Raw genomic sequence first — 26,097 nt, 5'->3', positions numbered from 1 at the left:
ACGGATAGGAGTACTGATGGTAGAACTATTTTTGGTCATGTGATCCACTTTTAACCAATCAATGAACAAGAATATATTAATGAAGTATATAATGAAGAATAATGTGTCCCATATGCTTCACCCTAGCAGGGCATGAAAAAATAATACATGTGAGGAACATTATTATTCATTATTTTAAACCATAATAATCTTCAATTTCTCACTTTTCATTAGAATTTACAGATGAAAGGACAGCAAGGATTCAAAAGCAGGGACGGATTTAAGCAGTGGCCCGGTGGCCCGAGGCCAGTGGATTTTGCGTCGGGCCAGTAAACTTCCAACAATGCTGGCCCTGCGGGCCACTAGATTTTTGAGCCTCATATAACACTAATACGAGACAAGATATCAGTGATGGTCATATTTACACAGTTTTCTGCTCTGCCTGTCACTTGAAATGTTCAATGATTTTTTTTGTATAATATTTATATTCTTATTCTTGCATTGCTAGCAATTTGGAAATATAGGCCTACAGCCGCTTTTTACGATGATAGTAGGCCTAGGCCTATGTACATTGTTTTGTACTACTTACATGCTTAGCTCTTCCATGCGCTACATGATTATATCTGATGATGATAGCGATACCGCAAATACCGCCTAGTTTTAAACTTTTTTTGACTACTGACTGAACTTGTGTTAGTGACTACTCTCTACATTGATCTGAGTACATTCAGTACAAAACAAATTAAAATGTTAAGGTTTGCTTGACTTTAAGGGCTCGGATAGTGATGTTTCCACATATTTTTTGTGGGACCTGAGAGCACATCAGACATAACGAATTGCATTTGAAAACGAGAAATATCAAATAATTTTGATTTTTTGATATTTGCGATATGATACACATTGTATGATGACAAATGATTAAAAATTGATATCGATTTTTCCCCAAAAGCACCGACAAAAAAGTTGGGGTTTTTTTTGCAGTAGAACATATTGAAAAAGCTGGGCCAGTAAATTTATTGCAGGGCCACTAGATTTGCCATTTCACTGGCCCGGAGGGCCAGTAGAAAACTGAAACCTAAGTCTGTCCCTGTTCAAAAGCCACTCACCTTCACACTGTTCTGTAGACAATGTTCTACATCCCTCCCAGCAGGGTCATCAGTAAATAATGCAAACCCAGACTCCTCACAATCTCTCATCCCAACCTGTCTGTTGAGAGTCTGTAAGAGTTCTGATACCATGGTAGAACCATCAAAACCAACAACCTGATAAAGTGAATAGTACAAAATATTGAAGGGAACATAAGAGGACAAAGTATTAAAGGCAACATATTTTACAAGCTAAGTTGACAACCTGTACACTTAATTGGTCTGTATAAAAAAAAAAAAAGTGCAGTGATTTATAGTGTGCTATGCACAGGCACAATGCCTAGACGTTGATCCACAAGCCTCAGCACACTTTACAGCATGAAGTTACATGTTTACATTGAGAAGTTACTGTAAGCGCTAAATAGTTGCAAAAGAAATTGCAATGCTTTGTTGCTATGAAGTATGTTACACTCTAAAATACAACTCATGACAGTGATAAGAAACCAGACACACTGTACGAGTTACAGCTTAAAAAGTAGCCCAACTATTTACATTATGGCAGACTGGGCACTAGGTAGACGAAAATACCAAAAGCTATGTAGTATCCATCAACAAATATTTACCTCATATGTATTATTCATAAAGTGTACAGGAATACTAATAGGTAGTGAGTGATGATATGGATGCCTCTGTAGTATTGATAACACCTCTAGTCTGGATGGTTTGGCATCACGACCACCATTCATAACGGTACGATCCAGTGACCTCTGACAAAAGATGGCGTACTTCCCAAAATCAGTCCTGTGCAAAGGTTAACAAAGATACATACAACTTTTGTTATTAATTTGCATTGTGTTTAGGGCATTCTGACTTACGAATGAATTATGCCATACGAAAAGAAATCTATTATGTATACATGACATGATCTGATCCATTCAGACCAAAGTTGGAAATTTTGACAATAATGGTTATTTCCCATTATCAACTTGTCCAGCAGGTAAGCTTGCTATTGTTGAAATTCACTCATCCCTATCACACTTGGTTGCAAAGTTATCAACTTTTCTTTGTCAATTTTCTTATGTTTGTTATAAGGTCTTCTCAGAAGGTTTTCTCCAAATTCATTTCCTAATGATCATTTTAATGCTTATGACAAATACTTTCTAAATATCAAATAAAATAAAATTGATCGGGGGCTGACTTTACAAGAGGTACGTGGTGAACATAACATAACATAACATAACAGAAAACTTTTGGTGCGCTGTTCCTTATGACAAGCTCATAGCGCTTACAAAGTAAAAATAAAAACATCTTAAAGTACACAAACAAAAGCCTTAAATAAATAATGTTATAGAGTACAAACCTTAAATTTACATAATACAAGGCATAAAATAACACAGGTCAACTAAGGAAATCAACGGAAACATATCATGGAAAAAGATAGGTCTTAATCGACTTTTTATTATAGTGATGGGAAGTTTATTCCATTCCCGTGAAGCACATAGAGTAAATGTCCTGTCGCCTGCTCTAAGGTGAGCCTTGGGGTAATCCAAACAAAGAAAATCATTGACGGATCTGAGATTACGGGTTGGATGATAAATATGGAGACAAGTGTTCAGATAATCTGGTGCTAAGTGGTTTAGAGTCTTGTAGACGTAGAGGAGCAGTTTGTAAATAATACGCTGTTGGACAGGAAGCCAATGAAGAGCAGATAACAGTGGTTGCGTATCGTGCTTGCGAGGTACATTGCGAGGTACATGAACAGTTACATGTTGTCCTAGCATGGTACAAGTTTACTATGTTCATGACCTTAACCTATTATTCACGGAAGTAGCATGTTGCATAGTTTAAATGTTTTGTTTAAACCTTGGTAAGGTAACCAAATATAAAAGGTTTTTGTTCAAACTATTGTGAGGCAACCAAATATATAAAGTTTATTTTTGTATCTTTACCATACTGTAAGGCAGACATAGGCTGCAAAGCAGCACACATGAGTAACATTCTAATAAAAAGTTGTCTGCCCATAGTAACTTGATTGAGCAGATAAGACAATGACACTTGTCACAGTCCTAGACAAGATTGATTGAGTAGGAGGACATTTATCCTCAATCTCATCATCAACAGATCAGAGAAAATATTTTATCTTCTTATGCTGTCATGGGATATGACACATTATTATCAAACATATCTTCAGAGGTATACCTAAGAGGCAATTAATGTGGGTGTACTGTCTAGAAACCCTATGAGGTATCAACAAGCCTAGTTTGCATCAATTATTATATCTGAATTGGGCTATTGATACACCCCCTATGTAAGACATGACCTTAATCTTCTACACAGGGGATGTGAATTTCAAACGGGGTTGCCTGAATGGGTGCCTCCATTCGAAATCTACACTCCCCTGTGTGGGAGATTAATGTCATGTCTTCCATAGGGGGTATATGGATATCAAATGTAATCGTCCATTGTTCAATGGAGTCATATTTTATGATAACTTACTTGGGATCTGCATATCTTTGTAGATGCATTCTCAGGTACCACATATACTTCTGTCTTGGTAAGAAAAGACTGCAACATAATGACATCAACTGCCATGCTTGGTTGAAAGTGAAGTCTGGCGGATTGGCCTGTGGGTCAAAGGTCAGGTCAACCATTGATGAAGCGGCCGACAGCTGCGAATCACAGCCAAACCACGAGTGTGGTCCACACAACAGGTTCTGCTTGGGAGTGTGTAGCAAGGGAGCAAGGACACAGACGAAGAAGGATGGATGGATAGCAAGCCAACAAGGACAAAGACGATGAAGGATTGATAGCAAGCCAACACGGACAAAAGGTGAAGTAGGAAGGATTTATAGCAAGCCAACAAATCACCAAGGAAACAATTAAGCATGCAGGTCAGATTTAAGAATAATTAATAAAACATGAAAGGAAAATGAATATAAGCAAGATAAGGAGAAGAGGTGGAAAGTAACAATGGTTGGATGAAATGAATGGCAGGGAATGGGTAGTAATATTATGCCAATATTAAATGTAGAAAAGTTAATCAGAAGAAGCGCAGTTAATCAGAAGAAGCAGAGGATTACAGTTCAGAAGAAATACAGAGAAACAAAAAATATGAAGAGATAGAAATGGATAAAACAATAAATCAAATGAAAAGTAACTATTATAAAGATGAAAAATAAAGTATCACTAAAAAAAGATCATGCAAGAGTAGGATTTATAAACTAAAATATACTGTAACTAAGATAACTATCGATAAAATAAATTAACTTCAAAGTTAAGAAGAGAAACTACAGCAATAAGTTACAGGGTGATACACAGCAAATTAAATCAAACATGCTAGCGGAGAAAATTAAAGTTTGGAATTTGGATAACACACAATCAATGGGTCACTGCACAACAAATATGGTACACATGGCATGGAAAGGGATATACTCAGTCCCACATGATGCAACTTATTCCTTTTTCTTCAAACTTGGATCTTCTTTTAACAATTTAAGAATTCTGGCTTATTGGGTACATTATAAAAGCCTTGTTCTTTTCCAATTTAATTTTCTTTGAAAGATTTTAGGATTCTAATCACGTTTCTAGAGTGAATGATATAGACCTTAATGTTGAGCAAACTTCCTTTTCCAATATTCCAATACATGTATTCACAAACATGCCTAGGAAAATATGCTCTCTCCAAGGAAATTTTAGGATTTTGAGGAAAATGTGTGGGTTTGTAGGGAAATTTTGCTTCCCCACATGAAGAACTGTTATGTTCACAAATATCCTTGCATTAAAATGTTAAGTTGCATCACATGACACACTGAAAGAATGATCTATCTAGGACACACTATCAACATAGCAGACTGCTGCTGGTCCATCTGTAGATTTGGCTGCCATAGCAACATGTTGTCAGCCATCTTCTTTTTTGGCTTTTCTTAACTTGTGTAATGAAATATGAATGACAATATTATTATTTTTAGAACTATCAGGTACCTGCTAAAACATGCACAGATAATATTTAATAAACAGGTGTAAATCTTGCATTTTGCCAATTAACAACTTAGTATTGAAAAACTACTATTTAGATGAGCAATCATTTTTAATGCAGGCATATTCAGAGTGCTAAAATTCATACTTTATTTTACATGTATCTTGAACATAAGTAACTTAAATTAAACAGAATGTTTTATTGGACAAAAGCATGTATCTGTGGTTTATAACTAGACAAGAGCTCCTGTACTTTAATTTGTAATATAACATGGTTTGGTTTGAAATTTAAATTGATAAAATTAAGAATGCATAATTAAACTTAAACTTATTTAATTATACCAAGAAATCATATCTAGTATCAACAAAAAAGAAATATCTGCAATATTTATTGTTCCACATTTTACTTTTGATAACAATTTAGAAATTAGCAAAGACTATTACAAATATTATTCACTTTAGAAATAACACTGACAATACATTTTTAAATCTAATAAAAACAATCAAAGTCCCCTACATCAAAATGGGTTAAAACATTTTCCACATTAATTATGTTCCAAAATTTAACATATTAATTTTATATTAATAAATACAGAAAGGTGCTTGTTGTCATGCTTAAATCTAAATGAAAATCCATCCTAGTAAATCTAGACCAGTGCTGATCAAAACAGACACATCATCCTTCATCCTTAATCATGCCCAGTGCATAAAATATTTGCAATCTAATGTATTTTTGATGTCAGGAGATTAACATAGCAATCCTATTGCTTGTATTATAGGGTGGGTCAGACACACGATCAAACAAAACATTAGTAGAGTACTGAGAATTTACACTGCATAAATGTTTGACAATTCCAAACAGGAAAGGCACTACGTTATCTCTCATTTGCAGCTAAATTCATGATCCTATAATGTCATTCACGTTCATAAAAAGGGAAAATAATATCCTCAATACTATTTGAGAGTAAAATACTATTTAAATTATTTGGAAATGTCCTGTGATCCATACACAAGAACCGTTACCAAAAACTCACACTGCAAAGTTAGTAATGTTATAGGATTTTTCTCTCAATTCCTCTAAGATAAACTATTAAATAACATCAATTAACTTCTTTTTTTTTTTAATTGAATTGTATTCAGATGTAGCTCTAGATATTTTTTGTAGTAAAGTAATAATTTCATATTTTATTAATAGTGTGGTTTGCTTTCAATAGATGAGTTGACATATGATGGCACATGTTTACAATCAGGATGCCTGTTGGTGTTCCACACAAAGCAAAATCGCACAGTAGTGTCTATAGCAGATCTTTTAAAACCCAACTTGTAAAACTTATGTGATTTGTGCTATAATGTAGCTTGTAACACCTGTAAGCAAGTTTGATCATATTTTTGGTATTATTTGCTTAATGCAAAAACAACACCAATAAAACCTTTCTCCATGTACACTATACGGTCTTTTTGCCCTACACTTTTTATCTCACACCAACACAGGGCGTACCAAATGTTAACGCTAGTCAATTCATCTAATATATACCTGTAAGCTGCTTGATGCACTAGGGCCTTGTGGGATACGTGTCGTCTGCTTGATCAGCTGACAATACATTTCATTTTGTAGTTCTGGATGTGATAGGCAAGTTTGTAAGGCATTTTGGGCAAGACTGACATGATAGTCTATCGCCATGGCTTCCATTTGAACTGTGATGAATAGATTGCACGACTGAAACAAATACACAAAAATAACATTAATTCATTCATCAACTCAGTTATGGATGGATAATACAATATTGTACATCTAAATCTACTTAACATGATCACTTGAGTGATGTAAAGAATATGATTTCACTAGTGATGACAAGAACTGGCCTGTTGATACCAAATAAATGCTTAATAAATTCCACATTAGAGTGGTGTGATACCACATAGTATAGAGTAGATATTACAATAAAGTTTTACTTAAAATATATCAAAATCCACCCATATAAAAAATTCATATCAGCTACTGGATTAGCAGACAAAAACTAATTTTCGTTCAACTTTTGTAAAAATAAACATCAAAATACTACCAAATAAATGAGAACTTGAATGAATAAACTTGAAGGTAAAATGACTGATTTGTAACTTGGAAACTTTTTTTCTGGTGAATGCGTATCATATTCTACCTTGATTTCTTTAAACAGATTTATTTACAAAATTGACTCAATTAACCGCTTCTACTTCATCATCTTCAAGTCAACTTACTTTATTAAGTTTAACAGCCTCTTTCTTGAGTGGTTCTGAAGGTAAAGTTGTAAGTGGTCTATCTATACTCTCTTTACTATAGCACAATTGAGCATGTTTCCAGAATGGACTCCCGGTATCTCCTTCTACTTCCATGAGTTTAGCTATGAGTCTCTCATATTCTGTGCCTGTGTCTGCACTGCCTCCACCGGAGGCTACTAATAAATGGTACAACCAGGTATCCTGAAATGAATGAACAATGGTATGAATTTATATCAGATGAGCACAGTTAATGGAATAAAACTTCCACATGAAATTATGTACTTGTATGTTGAGAAGATGTAAGAAGAAAATCCCTTGTGATTTTTATTTTGGATGCATATTTCGTTAAACAGAATCTTTGGAACATATCTTCAAGTGCAAATTTTTCTCTCAATATCGGAACTTTTCAAAAATACTATTTTGATTCTTGTTTCACAGCCATTCTGGGAAGTCAGGAAAATTTGTCACAACTTTTGTCAAAATCACCTGAAAATATTGTCAATCTTTTTTTTTTCAGAGGAGAGGGACAGACAGGCCAACCCCTGGATCCGCCATTGTGTGAACAAGAACATAGGAATAAGAATGCATTGATGACCTACCTTATCTTCCTTTGTGGTGAATATGAGATACGTAGGACCACTTTGTAACTTAGATACAGTCAATGCCAAGGTAAATTTATTGGATGAAGGATGAGTATCCTCATCATCTGAATCTTGTGATTGGTCCACTTCTTCAACCATCACATCTTTCATGTTGATTGAGCCAATAGGGTGCTTTGTAATAAAAGAGAATGAGAAAAATTGAACACTTATGTAAAACATACTTCTGCTAGGATTTTCAAATAAATGTCTCTTTTATTTTGTCTGGTTAATCAATTCACAACTTTAATCACACTATGCCAATATAATGCAGCTCAATGAAGTGAATGTTAGTCTTTTGTTTAGTTATACATTTGAAATAAATACACTCAAATTCAAATCCATACCACCTGCCTACCACCCTTACCAACGGCACACACACTTCCATCCAATGCACACATACCCCTACTTGTAGAGACCTGCAAACGTGGATCTACAAATGATCCCTATCTAACCAAGGACCCTGCATATCCGAAGCTAAGCTCCAAACCACAGACCTGTTTCAATTTCTACTCTCCAAACAAGACCTGACCCTACCCATGCAAATGAGACATGGTCTTATATGCAGTTTTATATTATTTGCAATATGCTGCTAGGAAAGGGAAATTCGGACATCTGAAGTTGCTGGGTGTCCTTGACTATCATTGCATTTTCAGATGTGTGTCCTTGTTTGCAAATCTTTACAAACACACCCACCTTTAATGAAATCATTGTATTAATTTTGATGCATCTTACCTTATCTTCTTTTGCCTTATAGTAGTGGAATGTTCTATTGACCAGTGCACCCCAACATGACTTAGAGTGACCATGCTTGACTTTGGTCAGCCAACCTTCAATGGACGGTTTGGTTTCCGATGGCTCCACAGCTGATATGGAACAATGATGGCGTAAGACATTCTGAAGAACTATCAGAGAAAATATACAGAAGATTAGTATGACCAGGGGTCTGTGTTACACAGAGTTGGTGTGTTATTCATTCTTATGTACAATCATGAACTGGCAGCATACATGGTAATGGTAATTGAACCAGTCATATACCGTAAAAACTTGATAATTAGCATATGTTCTTACTATCGAGCGCTTTTGAAAATTTTAAATTGTACCAAAGTCAGGCACTTTACCAACTGAGCTAATGGGGTTGAGACACACATTTGCAGGTTTACTTGTTCATATATAACTATGTGCATCGATGATTTGCTCAAAACCCTTTACACTATTGTGGATGGGGACCTTCATGTTTGCATGTTTTAAAAGCGCTCGATAGTAAGCATATGCTAACTATCGAGTTTTCGCTGTACAGCATTGTGTAAAGTAATGCAATTCTTCCTTTCCAGTCTGTTGTCAATTTAAGACTCTACCCAATAAGGCAGAGATATGTAAGAGCTGAATAAGCTACAATGTATCCCAAGTTACATAGAGAGTATAGAAATATTTTAGATTTATAAAAGCAATCCATTGCTAAGCTACGCAAAAAATAAAACCACAGTTGTACGCACAAGGCGATATGCTGTCTGCAACTACATCTATTTTATCTTTTTGATTTTCAAACCAAGACAGATAAAATCTCTTTTGAGTTACATTTGACTGCATATATGATACGCCTGGCATTGAAACAGAGATATCTATTTCAGCACAAAAATATAAACAAAATTGATAATCAAATAATTCCAAAATACAAAATCAAATCTAAAAAACTTGGGTGACGTCCGATTTTTTGTGTCAGTAAAGTTTAATAGCATTGCATCTCTATTTGGCCTAATAGATCAAGTAAATAATGGTTGAGAGCTTTGTGAAATTGATTAGTCCAAAGCAATAAAGAAATTGGTTATCTTTCAGATATTCTAATATTCGTATCTATACTGGTGTATGCAGCATTCTTTAGAACACTCCACTGAAAACCTATAGTGGTAGAGCATTCAAAAAGAATTCAAAGAAATTGAATTAAGGTGGGTGGTTTTTTAATGCTTTAATAAATACATAGAAATATTTGGATTCTATACAGATATATGTGATGCGATCAAGCAAAATATTAAATTTTTAGTTTATTATAGGATAGTAAAAAGCATTTACAAAGCTGGATTTTGCAGAAAACCCCATTGAAATTGAACAACCAGTTCCAAATACGTATATGAGCAATTAAAGAGTTTCCAAAACAACAGGAAATGAAAGGAAATACTTCCTTTGTTTGCCTATATATCTCAAAATCATAATTCTGATTTTCAAATGATTTTGCTTGATTGTGTCACTGTGTTTAACTTTGAAAATAATCATCAAATATAATTCCATTTCCATTGTTTTTAATTGGACCATTCTCCTTTACAGTATTAAGAAATTTTGGGCAATATGTGTACCAACCAAACACCTCTTCTGAAATAATCCACAGATTTCACTATATTAAGAAAGTGACTACACTCTCATTCAAATTCATAGGCATACATTCTTCTTTCATTCTCAGTAGCTCCATAAGCATCTACTACAGCATACAATGACCTGGTATGAACGCTATAACTGTATGCTACGTAATATCCTGTTCTGATGTACAGCACTGGTAAATTTTCTCAAAAACCTTTAGCAGCATCCTGCCAGATTTACTGCCCAACACCATGTTAAAGATCCAAGCTTATCATTCAAATTATTCAGTACTGTGCAGTATCTGATGCAATCTGCCATCCAAGACTTCACTTCTGCATTAGCCCACATCTTACACATCACTGGTAAACATTCTATGAACTTTTGCTTGCATATTTATTTCATTGATGGTGCTGATATCAGATCATATCGATCCTTGATCCGGAGTGTAGTTATATTCCAAATTACTGGATGGCAACATAAATTGACAACTGCCAAATTTGCAATCTCAACATACCTTTGATCCATTCTTCCATTAATATGGATGATTCTGCAGTCAAGTAATATGTCCTTTTTGCAGTTACAAGTTCAAAGGTCAATGACCCCTCTGACCTCAGTATTTTACACATGGAATCTAATGGAACTTGTCCTCTTGGTTTTCTGTTGGTATCATTCTGCAGGAGAAAAAAAGATTACTAAATTAATTTCCAAATTTTTCTATAAGCAACAAAATAATATTTATTAACGAACAGAGAGTGTTAACATAAAATACATTAACCCCAACACTGCCCATGGTAATGCAATTTTTTTGGCAATCGGAAAGGAGAGAATGTACAGAAAAGGAGAGAAGATGAACAAAGAAGTGGCTTGGTACCATCAGGATTTGAAACTTGGACCCCTTGCGTGCCAAGCAAAAGATCACTGACCGGTAGCCACAGGTGTTTTGCTGGCTTGGCCAACGAAAATGGGCATATATAGGACTTGCGTCTTGACATCACATGGGATACATGAATAAGGTATATTGCTGATAGCGAGTGATAGGCAAAAATGATGGATTGATGGGAATGAAAAGGGCTCAAATTCACAGTCGCGGGTGATGAATTCGATAGCTTTTGGGCCCTTTTCATTCCCAACATGCATCATGTTTGCATAACAATTGCTATCAGCAATATATCTTATGCGCAGTGGTTTTCCTTGTAATATTTTGTAGAAATTTTTGTGGTTAGGGTTAAAGGACCACCCTCAATGGCAACAATGTTTACATCATAATAAGTGCACAAATCACAATAAATATCAGCGTAATATAATAAGAAATTGAGTAACATTCATATTTCCTTCTAATGGTATACTACTTGCATTCTGTACATGTTATATATAGAGGTATGTGGGTGAGTGCAGTTATTAATGCAGGAAGTATGGCCTGTGATTAGGCCTAACTTACAAGCACATAAATTTAGTATTTATGTTGACATTATGTCTCTATCCAGGGTATCTAATCACTTCTCCATAAAGATCACAAAAGTTGAAATGATCATTTATAGCAACATTGGGGATCACAGAACATCTGAAGTTATGTCATAAATATGGACACCACAAGCACTATTGTTACGGTAAAACATTTTTGGCTTAAAAAGACTACTTGGACTGTGAGTACTTACTTGTGACTTATAATAGCGTAGTTCGCCGTTCTTGAGTACAAACCATCTTCTTTTCCAACTTTTGACTCTGCCACCAAGTTTAGTCAGCCAGCCACTCTTCTCCATAGTTTCCTGTGGACGATGCAAACATGACCAAATATAACACACTCAAGGTTTATCTGCAGCTTGCTGTAGTCACCATCACTCAACATGTATTACACAATCCTACAGATAAGGACTATTAATAAGGAGTCCATTTTTAACCCCAACATGTTGCAATCTGACATGGATGACCAACTTGAACTCACTACAAACAAACACTTTCTAATAGAGGGCTATAATTAAACATTTGATATGATCATTAAAATCACAACTCCTGTCAACAAATGAAACTTGCTGTTTGAAACTGTACACTATACAAAGGTTATGTTGAATTAAAAAGCTTGATTTCCAATTCTAAAGAGGAAAATCAACTTTATGGCATTTTCAAAACTGACCTGTATCAACAAATTTGGCCTGCAATTTCAAATTGTTAAACTAGACGAGCCCTCTTGGTGTTGAATGCATGAAATTATTTTTCAAAATCGGTTCAGTACAAAATATAATATCAAGTTGTATCCAAGTAAATAGATTTCATTTCTGATTCAGGATCTTATCTCACAAAATCACACTGCAGCAAGTATTAGTCAGTGGTCAACTGATTACTAGTCATATTGTATGCTTGATTTGCCTCGTAGTTATACTATGGAGGAAACCAGCCCGGATAACACAGTCAGTATGCAGGCACACGCAATTACGTTGCTTTTCTAACCCACACCATTGACCCGGAAGTACTCACGCTGTTACGAAGCAGAGTTTGACCCTGAAAAGTTGGCCCAGGAAAACTTCGTTTTTTAATGTTTAGAATCATAAATCGATGGAAATTTGCTTATTATATGCCAGGATAGGGATGATATTATCTATCCATATGCATAGATTCATGCAAAATATATTGCATTGTTGGAAATACAAGCAATGTTTTTTGGTAAAAAATTTAGTATGGTTTTGGATATTTTCTCACGAAATTTAACGCAAATATCTGATTTTCAGAATGCCGGTCCTTGATATCACTTGACAAAATACATAATTTGTAATCTTTTGCATTGAAAATTTGAACTCAGATATCATGAAGATATTTTACCTGGTCAAACGGATAGATATAATTTGTACTTTTCATTTTGAGACCGGACTGTCAGACCGCCGATCATCGCGTTTGTTTTGATCAGAAATCATGACCTTGACTGGGCTAAATCACGCGCAGTGATTGGCTGGTTATAATCACGTGTAAAAAAAATAATAAAAATCCCTTTAAAAAGGGATAAATAAAATAAATAATATTTTAAAACTTATAATAACATGTGTGACAATACTAAGAGCTGGGGGGGGGGTTAGAAGGGGCAATTTTTGAAAGTTCAAAAGGCGTAGCCTATGGTGGGGAGGTAAGAGGGCTTGGTCAAAAAAAATTATCCCCCCTTCCCCGTCAGCCAAAAAACAAAACAAAAAAACCACCAGAAAATCCATTACTTTGGGCCAAAATTACCATGAGGGTCAATATTTTTCCCAGAAAAAATATTATTAAATTCCAAAAAAATATTTTTCCCTGAAAAAAATACTTTTCCCAGTACAAAATATTTTCTCAGAAAAATATTTATTCCAAAAAATATTTATCACAGAAAAAAACACTTTGCTCGAAAAAGTATTTATCCAGGAAAAATATTTTTCCAGATAAATTTTGAAAGGTCAAAAGGAGCAGCCTATGGTGGGGGAGGGCAAGAGGGCTGGGTTCATTTTTTTTACCCCCCCATCAGCAAAAAAAATAAAAACAAAAACACAAACAAAAACAGAAAATCCATTACTTTGGGCCAAAATTAACATGAGGCAACGAAAAAAAAAAAACCCTGTTCTACGGGCAGACGGACCTTTCAAGTAGGGTCGATTGGTCGTTTTGGGGTTTTTTTTTCGTTTTTTTAATGACCCAAAAAATGACTAAAATCTGTAAATAAATTGCAATTTGAGAAAATACAAAAAAATTCCTGAAATTTCTGAAATTTGGGTCGGCATTCATTTGTACAGGAATTTTTTCGTAGAACAGGGTTTTCTTTTTTCGTCGCCTGAGGGCCAATATTTTTCCCAGAAAAAATGTTACTCCCAGAAAAAAATGGTTTTCTTACAAAAAAAATTTTCCCAGAACAAAATATTTTTCCCAGAAAAAATATTTATCCCAAAAAAAATATTTATCCTGGAAAAAACATTTTGCTCCGAAAAAGTATTTCTCCTGGAAAAATATTTTCCAGAAAAAAAAACATTAATCCCAGAATATTTTTTCTGGTTTAAGTTATTTTTCTGTGAGAATATATATTTTTTTGTGGGAATAATATTTTTGTGGGATTCAGTATTCTATTCAGTATACTACTAGTCAATACGGATGAATGAATCATACAACAAAAATTATACACATGAAAATTCCAAGTTTGTTATATTTTTCTTTTTTTTTTATTTTTTAAAAATAGGGCATCAGGCCTAAATATTGTTTGATTTGTGTGACATAAAAAATAGGGCAAGGCCTACTTTTAGGGTAGGTTGGGCTACCGCTACGCCAATCAAACAATTTTTAGGCCTAATTATTATTATAAATAATAATGATTAAATAATTATTAGCTGCAAATAACACCCGTCTTTTTCTGGCTTTTTTTGTTGCACATTTCTGCCTTGTCAAAGGAGGACACATAAACCGAGGGGTATACAGTTATACACGGTAATCCCTGATGCTGCAACACCGCAGGATTTCATCATCAACTTGTTCTGTAAATTATAGTTCCCCTCATCTCTGTTCAGATGAAGCAGATCATGTTCGAACAGTCTGGCTTTCAAGTGTTTCACTTGCAAGCGTGAAGTAATAATTTGTGCCCAGGCCTGCACAAACATTCTGCATTTGAATGTCAAGTAATTTTATGGATGCATTAATTGTCCAAGTCAGAACAGTAGAACTGCATGTCTGTGGATGACATTGTAAATGAGAAGCTTTAAGAGTATCAGGGTACTTGTATATTGTCTTAATTGTGGAACACAACTCTGTAAATTCTCGACGACAGTTCGAGAAACAAATTCGAATTTAATGCGTTTGATCCGACATGAAGAAATAATATCTGGCTAAATTCCTATTCCTATTTCGACATCATATTCAATAGCCATCTGCGTGTATATGTTTGAACCATTTCTCCTTGCTTGTATATGTAGAATGGAGTGACATGTACGACCAGTCAACTGCGTCTTTGTAAATATCAAACATGTCCATAATCTAAGTATTTGGTGAGCGAGTCCCCAACGATAACAACTTGCAGAGCCCCCTAATCTGGCGAGCACCTGTAATAAAAAATGAAGATATCAGGTATTAATACTAGAGCCCCATAAAAACAAAAAACAAAATCGGATTCATCATTCTTAGAAGACTTTTTCGACGAGGATTTTACAAAAATTTCCAATTTTTTGCAATTTTTTATTTGACCCCCCCCAAAAAATCACTTTACCCCCCCCCTCAAAAAAAAAAATCCCTTGCTGCCACTGTTATCATGATAGTTGGCAGTACAGTACACATTAAGTTGGGTGCATATTAATATTATTGTGAGTTAAAAATATGCAATATATCATATGTCCAACAAAATCGTATCGACGTCTCTACAGGTTTCAAACTTAAAAAACACTTGGGACCACGGAGTTTTGAGGTCCGAGACCGAGATCGACATTTATACATCAGAGACCGATACCGCAATTCAATATTCATGAATTGTAAGAGATCTAGCATGTCTAGAATTACGTTTGTTGTCATTGTTGTTGCAATGTTGGAGACGATGAATGCATTTATCCATCCATTATAGACTATATAGTTCTTCATGATTTCAGTTTAAACACTTCTTCATGATAGTTTGAGATTCGGATTCCATAAATAAAAGTTGATTAATTCAAAATTTTAACCAGTTTCCTAGTTTCCTGACCTGAGCTGTCATTTACTGTCCAGACCAGAGCTGAATTAAATTTATAAAACACGTCATATAATCTGGGAATACCATGTTAAATCATACATAAGTGCCGATTGAATTGTATAAAATGGCCCGGAAAATGGTAATTTTCGTCGGCGGATTTTATTATTGGAACTTGTCGGTCCCCAATGATTTTGGTATCAAGCAAAAGCTTCATCTCTCATCTACAACAAAAACACACCGAAATTAACGTCAATTTCTTGACCCGGTCAAACGGATAGTTACAAACTACTCATGTCACACAATTCTTCAAACCCACCCGAAACTTCCAACCAATATTTCATCACTTTACGATCACCGAAACTCATCAAATTTGGACTTAAAATACTCGTAAGAATCTGGACATTTCAACTTACCTCGCCATTTTGTCGCAGCTCTGCATACCAACCCGGAAATAGCCTCGAAAGATATTTGACATAGGGCAGACCTTTCCTATGACGTATTTCACAGGGTTGACATCCTACGATCGCGGTTTAGAAAATGCGAGGTCAGCGCTGTGAGCACGATTGCTGCACACTGACTGAACAAAATCACACATACTCTCATTTCCAATACTACAAAACTGCTTCATAATACCCGCCGCCCACACATACCTTTTTAATGTTTTCAGCCGTAAAAGCAGCACATGTTTTGAGTAGTTTCGGTTCAGGTTCATCCGAGTGGTTGCTTTCGGCATTGGACACAGCATCTGGTGGGATGGCATAGTCTGCATCAGACGCTGCCGAATGTGACGACACACCTGCAAGGATTCAAACACACAAGCAGCACAGACATTGCTTTTACTAGTGATGATTTATACAGGATAAATGCAAGAAGAGTAATAGTGAAACTAAACCTGTCTGGAGTTTCCTGATTGAGCCTATTAGAGGGTCATTTACACATTGGATGACGGGGTTTCCTAAATCCTAATAATAATATCAACTATGTCCTTCACAAGTGTTGGAAATGACATATTTTAAAATTAAAAATGTGCGAAAAGGATAAAATGGTTTTACTCCTACTAATGATATATATTTTATTTGTTTTATATCAAGGCTAATTATCAACAGAAGTTATCTATTTAGGTATAAATGTTCATGGGTTGGTACCTGGATTAACCTCCTGCTTGAAGCTCTGCAAAATCTGGTTTCAAGCTACATGAGCTTGTAGGTCATTCCAAATGCCTGCAGTGTGTGGGAGAAATGATCTTCTGTGGGAGACGAAGTTGGACCTTGGAATTTTAATGGCAAGGTTGTGCAATCTGAAAGCATGTCTGAGTCGAAAATCAACTGTTTGAAGCTCTGGGAGTAACTGGTATAACAGTATTAAATGATATTTGACCTCATCAACAGAATCAAACCTCTTTTTTAATCCTGTCTAAATATTATTTACTCATCTTTCAACTTATGACTTATCCAAAAAATTCATTACTAGGTTTTTTTTAATATTTCATAAGTAGTAATGCTCAAAAGTTAGTTAGCTAATATATTCTCTCTGCTATCCCCTCATCCCTCCCATATTGTAGATAGTCGCCTACCTCTTTTAAGTCCTGCTGTTGATGATGTAAAGCTTGCGATACCCTTCCTTGATGGACTGCTAGTACTGGAATGCTTGCTTCCTTTCTTCCTTGCTGGTGACATAGGGAGTCTATCCGGTGTTGAGCAAGCACTTGAGGATCCCTTGCCACTGGAGTGCTCATCATCGGAGGAGTCGGAAGAATCTCCACTGAATGGTGTGCTGCGAATCTGTGCTGCATGCTGAAAATAACCACATATATAAACATGTTTACAAGTTAACTTTATGAATTATGAAAGGCTATATTGCAGACAAACCAAAAATTCTACATGGAATTGTCAAAATATTGATGGGGTTCAGGTGGTTAAAGCTTTGAATATGCTAACAAGTTCAAAGTTATACTTACCACTGAAGTTAAACACATAAAAGAGAACATTATTGACTATTTAAAACTGACTGAAGTGATGAATGATTGTATGGTAATTCGAAAACAACAACAACACCTGATAACAATATTTGGTCATAACTAGGCCAGATGTACTGAGCAGCCAGAAATACCAATTGATTTATTCTAATTGATATGACATTTCATGAATCATATCTACACCTACGTTCATTATTTATAAATACTTATGAAATTCAAATTGAAATTTTCTCCAACAAAATAACTTACAGTGTTGCAAAGTGTTAAACATTGTAATTAAATATAAATAATGTATAGCATCCACACACACAAAGCAAGTTCAATTTTAAAATAATTTACACCTACGTACAATTTATAAATGCTTATGAAGATATTGAAAACAAATGTTTTCCTAAAAATAACTTACAACAATACAAAAGCATTAGACATCCTAATATAAAAACTGTATAACCATCCGCACATACAGAACAAGTTCAAATTTCAAAAAATTATGCAAAAGTGCAAAACCATGAGCAATAATATCGTCACCATCATATAGGTATTCATGGGAAGCAATAGCATTGCTTTTGTGTTTTGATATGATAAGCAATTCAACAGACACCATTATAGTTGCGGTTTTGGTTTTTGAGGAAATACATGGTTTTCTCATGCAACAAGGCAAGACCAGTCTACCTTGTAATGACAGTGATGACACTGAACTGTACTTATCCATTCTTAACTAGGATTCCCAAATTAGTGCAGCAATTCAATACAATGAATGAATCAGTGTGTTTCTACTGACCAAATGGTTGATGGATAATACAAAGTAATAAGGGTGATGTGAGGAATACGCTGTAACAGCCCCAGTAGAAACAGATTGGATGAAAGGTGATGTGTAACCTCATCATCAACTGTCAGCCACCTTTTGAGGTAGTTAATAGTGGGTAATACGCTGCGACATACCCAGTAGAAACAGTACGGGTGATGATTTAGTGGGTGGCACAGAAAGTCCCTTAAAGTTTTAACACTACATGTATAATAGTGCTCTAAGAGATTAGACCTGAAGTGTCCTGCCATATCACTCATTGAAGGCATAAAAGTGTACCTCTGGATTATTTCGCCATGGGCCCCGGCATATTTTGATTGTTTGCATTCAGTGTTTAATGTGTTATGCCGATAAAGTATTATTGTAACACTGATAGATATAGATAGATAGATAGATTTATTATTATCTTTTCACTCATTACATGATACAAGAATAATACGAGGGGCAGTCAGTATGTTTTAAGAGTTGACTCATGACGTCACTTGTGGATCGCTTTCATGGCACTTCTCAACGATTACACAAACACTGCACCCTCGTCTTTCAAACAACACATGTAAAAACTCTATCACACACATGACCACGTAACAGCAGTAGCATAAAACCAATGGTCTAGAGTCACCTGGTGAAATTGAGGCGTTTTTGTTAAGGGAAATAACAGGCTGAAATGAGGTATTGTTGTATTTTCTATATTTTCTCGGGAATTAAAGAATGGAGAATGCTGCCTTTTGGAACAGTAATAGAACACAAACTACCAGTTCATTAAACCATGTTTGTTGGGCTTAAGATGCAAACTGTTTGATTTCAGGCCTTTGCCACCAAATGCCACAGGTATAATGAAAGACAAAGATAAAGACAATTTATCGCGTCTGGCGTCATCTGTCAATCAAACTCGAGCACGGTTTGTTTACAAGTGTCGTGATGATGACTTGCTGAACGCGAATTTATAACCGGGCGCCTTATTGTTAATTTTGCACCTTTCGACATGAAAACCATCTCAAAAGTGAGGAATTTATAGTAGGAAACTTTCTTTGGTGAAGGCACCATGTCCACAATGCCTAGAAAAGTTGCTTTTTGCCTTGTAAAAGTAATGTAATTTTTCGCCATTTGCTGCTATTCCTTTTCTCCGATCAGCACCAGCTAGATCGGTCTTCCTTTTACGCGCTTATTAACCTGCGTTCACCGATCAAGGATCGTAATTGTCAGTGATATCAGACGCGATAAATTGTTTTTATCTCTGTCTTTAATTATAGTATTTTGTTCTCCATGCATGACAAACTAATCAGGTGGATTTACCATAGCATTCAACGAGAAAATTCTGAGTTGGGACTCTTTGGGTTTAATGTCATTGATAGTGCTACAGGTTGCTATAGTTTTATCTCTAATCCCTATTGGATCCGGCAAAGGACAAAATTTCAAGTTCAATGTTCCATCATCAGCCACCTGTTCTGCCCATGACTGAATTGATGCAATACTAGGGCAGGTAGAGTGCATGACATAGATTTCACATCCAATTCTGCTGTGTAATTCCTGCTTAGCATAGTCATCAAGTTTGAGGATAGAGCAACAAACTGGCAGTTTACATGAATGGGAATTGAACCAGTCATATACCACTGGTGTCAAGTTACATAATTCTTCCTGTCATATCTGTTGCCAGTTTGAGGTTTTACCTATTACGGCAGAACCGTACATGGTAACTCATCATGTCTGATGGCACATAGCACTGAAGGATCATATCTGTTGCCAGTTTGAGGTTTTACCTATTATGGCAGAACCGTACATGGTAACTCATCATGTCTGATGGCACATAGCACTGAAGGAGTGAATTAAAGTCAAGCTTAATTTCAGGATGAATTGAGTCAACTGAAAGATACTGTAATTAGTGTATAGTAGTTGGGTCATTTAAGAAATGCAACATCATCATTTGTGGTCACTAATTATCGAACTCGGAAATTTGTTTTACTTTTAGTTAGTAAATATTTGGCTCATACATACTTTCTCTATTTTTACATGCTTAAATGTCAAACTTGTTTGTCTCCCCTTTTGGAAACTTCAGGAAAAACTAGCATCCCATTACGCTTTCTGTTTCACGTCGGCAGCTCCCTTCAAAGGAAGTCCCCGTAGGATGTTGTTTATTTGTAACACAGCCTTATCCATGAACATGTATGCACTGGAATGATATGTTGATTTTATAACCGCAATTAATTGGCTTGCTCAAACTGTATCATGCAAAGACAGTTTTTTCCGATCAAAACACCGCGTCTGACATCCCATTTTTCTTTCAGTAACAAATTAAGGATATGTATAAACATCAAATTAACAGAATAATCATAGAAGGAACAACCACCCACTTGAGATAGGAGTGGCTCCCCTTGGGACTACTTCTGTGACAGTTGTTGTGTCAGAACTAAAGCAATACAGGAAATCCTAAATAGTGAAGATAAAATCAATGACGATATACTCGTACCCAAAAGTAGACTTGGATAAAGTCTTTCATTCAACTCTGCTTGTAGACTTATGTAAGTCTGCATACCTGGATGCTATTAAGCCCTGGATCAAGTCAAATTTAGTCCATCTGGCTTGATTGAATCATCGTCTGAATGCAAAGCACATTAATGCTATAATAGTCTCCAAATAGCCAATGTTTCAGGACAAAGTTCAACAACCTTTATTATCACTCGCATCTAAACAACAATGACCGTGGGTGCTTGGGTATTATAACTCCAATTCATAATCCCAAGTTCCACGTCATAATACAACCCCGAATGAGCATGTTGTAACTTAGGTGTGGGGATTGAGACCATGAAGATAACAATCCTCTGTCATAAGTGATTGATGCAGAAAGCTTGATATATCTGTATTTGGAGAAACCTCATTGTCACGCCATCAACATTGTACCTATTTATGGATGCACCTAGGATTATGTTGGACTAGGTTCCACATACGATTTCATGATGATTTCCATACTTTTAATGGGCGTATCACTATGGACCACAATGGCCTCATCTCATTGGCATAGCTCAATAACCCTAATTAAACAATCATAGTGCAAAATTTGACCTCAAGTTGAAGAGTATGAGTTTTTGTACCCAAATTGTCAAAGGTCATTCAATGAATGTGCAAATGTATTGAGGTGAAAGACCTGTGCCTTGATAGATGAGCATGTTGTGGATCCTAGTGTATCCAACAGAGGGTGCAGGACAGAGGTGTGCCCTATATACCCAAGGACAAATGTTCTGAAATGTCTGATATAAACAGAATGTACATTTTGCCTATACTCCATAGTGGGGCTTATTTGGGTGTAGTTAGGTTGAGCCTGGCCCTAGAACTGTGTGGTCTGTTTGGGCAATGAAAAATAAGAATACCTTTTGCTTTAAGAATGTCTCGATTTGTAATTTCTGTGAACATAAATTCATTTAATGTAGAGTTGCACAAATTGAAATTTACCAAATTGAAAATAAATTTGGCTTTAATTTTGATTGATTTTACAATCACGGCTGCAATGCCTAAAACAAAAGGAGGAAAGAAGCTGAAAATGCTAAAAAAATGCTGAAAAACAGCGTAAAATTGGGGTAAAATGGCTCAAATTGGGCTGAAAATAAAAGAAAACACAGAAATTTCAGGAATAATTAAAGAGGAAATCAGCTGAAAAGAGGACAAGTTTCAGGTCTGCATAATAGTGTACACACATACAGGTATGACCAATTGTTTTCAGAATATTTCTAAAACAAGTTTTAGGTTTTCCCAAATTTGACCCCCTACGTATCATACACAGGTTGAACCAACATATGACTCCTAGAAGGTTTTGCATGTTCAATTTGCTTGAAAATCACCTGATTTTCTTTTAAAATACCATAATGTGGTGCTTTATTCTACTGCTGGAACTGTGGCATAAAACAACAACAACAAAAAACACAATACTTTATTTACTTACCCCTCTTAGGGTTGTGTACACAGGAACTTCCATATCTTTATACAGTAGTCCCGCATCGGATCCATCCCAACTTTGGCAGATTGGTGAGGGTAAACCTAAAACACAATGAAATAACAACAGACTTAGAGTAACTTTTATACAACAGACATTGAAACCAAATGAGACAATGTGTGATTTATATAGACTTAAACACTCAATTTAGGACACAACATTGAAATTATTAGGAGCATTAAAAAGATTTTTCATATGGGGGGCTTAAGGGTGTCGCGCCAAGGAGCAGGTGGGTGTGTAAATTGTCCCCTTGTTATAGTAAATAGTTTGTGCTAGATGCAACACTACACCCCCTGCAAACATGCTCAGAAATACCAATAAGGAACCGTTCACAAACACTTGTTAGGGGAGCAATGCAAAATGGGGGGGCCCTTAAAAGTTTTGACCCTCCTAAGGGGGGCCTGAAAAAATTGACACTTTCCCTGGAAAATTGAGTTTATATGCTTTTCTACAGGGGTTGACAAATAATTTTCATGTAAAAAAGGGGGCCCTGAAAATTTTTTGCATCAGGCCCCCCTAACAAGTGTTTGTGAATGGTCCCTAAATGGTATTACAATGTTCACCTCTCAATTTCTTAAACTTAACCTAGGAAGTTAAAAAATGATAAAAGTATGTTAATGTGCAGCTTTAATGCAAGTGCGTAATGTACAGCATTTAATACACGGAAGTACAGGAAGTACAAATCAAATCTAATTTATATGTATACAGACGAAACCTGTATTCAAACTGATAGAATATTACGCACTTGCAGTATCAAATTAACATGGTTATAGCGTCATACAAATGCTACAACAAAAGCTTATAAACACACCATGATAACATCCTGGGAAAGACCATGAATATCCTGCTATTTTCTTTGGACTTTGTGGACACGTTTCTTGAGCTGGTTCCACTGACATTTTCATATTAACAACTTCTTCCACCGTTTCCTGTAAAGTATCAGTTGTATGGAACACTTCCTCCATAGAGTTCTGTAGTGTGCTTGCATCGCTATACCCATAATCATCATTTCTTGGATAGATTGTTTCATAGTAATTCTCATAGTCCATACTGTCATCCTCGTCACTGCTAAAGTCCATCATTTCTACCGCCGAATCGTATCTCGTAACTTTCTGACTCCGATGCCATTTACTCCTCTTTCCCAACCTGCTAATCCTATACGTAGTCCTAGTAAAATTCCACTTATCGTTGTCACTCTGCGAAAGTGTCCACAGATCACTGTTGTTACCGACAATTTTAAAACTATTCCTGCATGTAGTAGAGCTGTTCCTAGTAGGAACATTCTGCAACACTGCCGTAAAGAACATCTTGTTGAGTTCAAAGAGGTCGGAAGACGAGTAGAGTTGATTTCTCCTAAACAGAGACATAGTTGATTATGAAGCTACACAGATAGGGTTTCTCAATAACAACAAACTTGATATCCAGCAAGGGAAATCCAGTAATCAACTGTTCTTCCTTTCTCCGCTGGTGTCAACTTGTCGATGAATGTCACAATAAAAAGCACTGCTGCAAACGTTCTATCTCCAGATCCTTACACATACTTTTCTCTTTGTACTCTTCACCGAACGTGAATCTGTACAATTACGCAGCCCAAACATGCCATTTGAAAACCTAGATCCATCTAATAAGACAACATTCCTAAATATAGATCCTGGGGGTGTTGTATTAATTCTTTCAACTGGCAGTCACCCAAAAAGGATTCGATGAAATTGCTATTACGACGATGATCCAACAATATTCCATGTTTACATATCATAAACGACGGTATAGCTTCAATATAAATGACACATAGGCATAGTTCCTACATAGAGTCCGACTCATAATAATCATAAAGCACATAAGAACCCTTATAGGCCATGTCAGAGCTAGTTCACTCACACCCACTTATTCTAGTGATGTAAGCATCCACACAGTATGTACGTCAGTACCCCAGTCCTACTCACCAGCCCCTTCCTTCATCAGATACCCACCATAGGCAATCTGTCAGATACTGACAACACATACTTTAGACGTAAACAACTTCTCTTGTGTACAAATTGATTTCCATAGATGTGGCAGCAGCTAAGAGTTTTGACTTTTGAAGCATAAATTATAGTTGTGTTCATATTGTGGCTAACACCTTCAGATTTTTGAAAACTTAAGATTTTGATGAGTAAGATTGCACCAAATATTATATTTTGTGATCAATGAATTAAGGTCAATTACACCAAAAATAACCTGTGCCTTAGGTCTGGGTATAATTAATACATTCTGTTTCTATTGGGCTAGGGTTCTGTTTAGGGTTAGATTACATGGGCATGCACATAAACCCTCAACCCTGGGGCTCTGGTAGCATATCCTAGGCACTGAGAGGATAAATGTGTCCCAAAATAGGTTAAATTTTCATATTTTTAGCATAAACCCAGACTACCCAGTGGGCTTGAGCCCACTAACCACTCCTGGATAAGCACTTGGATTGGCTTGGATTAGGATAAAATTCAGTGTCAGGATTGAGGGTTACGGTAGTGTTCATTTGTACAGGAGTTTGGGTTGAAGTCCCTATGGTCCAAATGCATATCATATTTGGAAAGACAACAGTAGTTTGATATCTTACACTAATATATTAATTATATTATATACCCTCCCAAAAACCAAAAAAACCTCACACCCTGGGGGCTTTCCCTGGAACGGGCGGAGCTGGGCAATAAAGAGGGCACCTCCATCCGAACCACCACTAGGGAGTTAGGGTTAAGCACATTGCTGCGTCATCTTAAATGTGGCCTAGTTAATAGTTATAAGCATAATTCCAAACGGAAAAGTTGATACTAAAATGTCACATGAAATATCAAGTTAAATGTTGTTTTAGTCTGGTATTGAACATAATTTCTTTTATGTAAAATTCAGATTTAGGTAATATTGCTGAGTATGCATTTTTCCTCTTTGCCCAAGAAGAAGGTTTACATTGGCTACAGATGTCAGTCGCTTTTCTAAAGATCATTGTTTGAACATGCATTTGATGACATAGAAACAATTGGGTACATATACTTTTGGGACACCCTATAATCGATATAGTTACTTGGTGTGATAGGACATAAAACATGGCAAATATGCAGTTCTTTACATTCATAAATTATTTCTTACTTAAGTTATACTTCTCTACCTGTGTAAACTTTCTTTCAGAATACCCTGTATCAGAGATATAACAAGTCATGATTTGTGACTCGAGGTAAAATGAGGCAACTGACTTGAGTTATATTCAGTGGCTCAACCCCATTGAATCTGTACAGTGACTTAGATGAGTTGACTTGACTCAATCTAAAAATAGGGCCAAATTACTTGACTCGACCTGAATTTGAGGGACTCATTACAATCCTGCCCTGTAGTTTAATATTGTAGTCAGCTGCTCTTAGATACT

General features: G+C 35.8%; 1 protein-coding gene across 3 annotated transcripts in view; it reads right to left on the bottom strand.

Moving 5' to 3' along the window:
* LOC140153024 (pleckstrin homology domain-containing family H member 1-like) overlaps positions 1-26,097 on the bottom strand; it is a 163,913-nt gene that overhangs the window by 11,768 nt on the left and 126,048 nt on the right. For 2 of the 3 annotated variants that reach the window (XM_072175612.1, XM_072175614.1), the window contains 12 exons: positions 22,653-22,747; positions 17,515-17,734; positions 16,592-16,737; positions 11,944-12,054; positions 10,803-10,959; positions 8,672-8,841; positions 7,898-8,071; positions 7,278-7,499; positions 6,574-6,756; positions 3,561-3,778; positions 1,688-1,865; positions 1,086-1,241 (listed from right to left, as the gene is read on the bottom strand). In XM_072175612.1, the coding sequence (XP_072031713.1) occupies positions 1,086-1,241; positions 1,688-1,865; positions 3,561-3,778; positions 6,574-6,756; positions 7,278-7,499; positions 7,898-8,071; positions 8,672-8,841; positions 10,803-10,959; positions 11,944-12,054; positions 16,592-16,737; positions 17,515-17,734; positions 22,653-22,747 (2,030 nt within the window). The remainder of the gene's footprint in view (positions 1-1,085; positions 1,242-1,687; positions 1,866-3,560; positions 3,779-6,573; positions 6,757-7,277; positions 7,500-7,897; positions 8,072-8,671; positions 8,842-10,802; positions 10,960-11,943; positions 12,055-16,591; positions 16,738-17,514; positions 17,735-22,652; positions 22,748-26,097) is intronic. The other variant, XM_072175613.1, reaches the window with a different exon arrangement.

The sequence above is a fragment of the Amphiura filiformis genome, chromosome 5 (genome assembly GCF_039555335.1).
Source record: "Amphiura filiformis chromosome 5, Afil_fr2py, whole genome shotgun sequence".
Taxonomy (NCBI): Eukaryota; Metazoa; Echinodermata; class Ophiuroidea; order Amphilepidida; family Amphiuridae; genus Amphiura; species Amphiura filiformis.
Note: the sequence above shows the minus strand (reverse complement) of the source record. Positions and strands in the feature narration are given on the sequence as shown.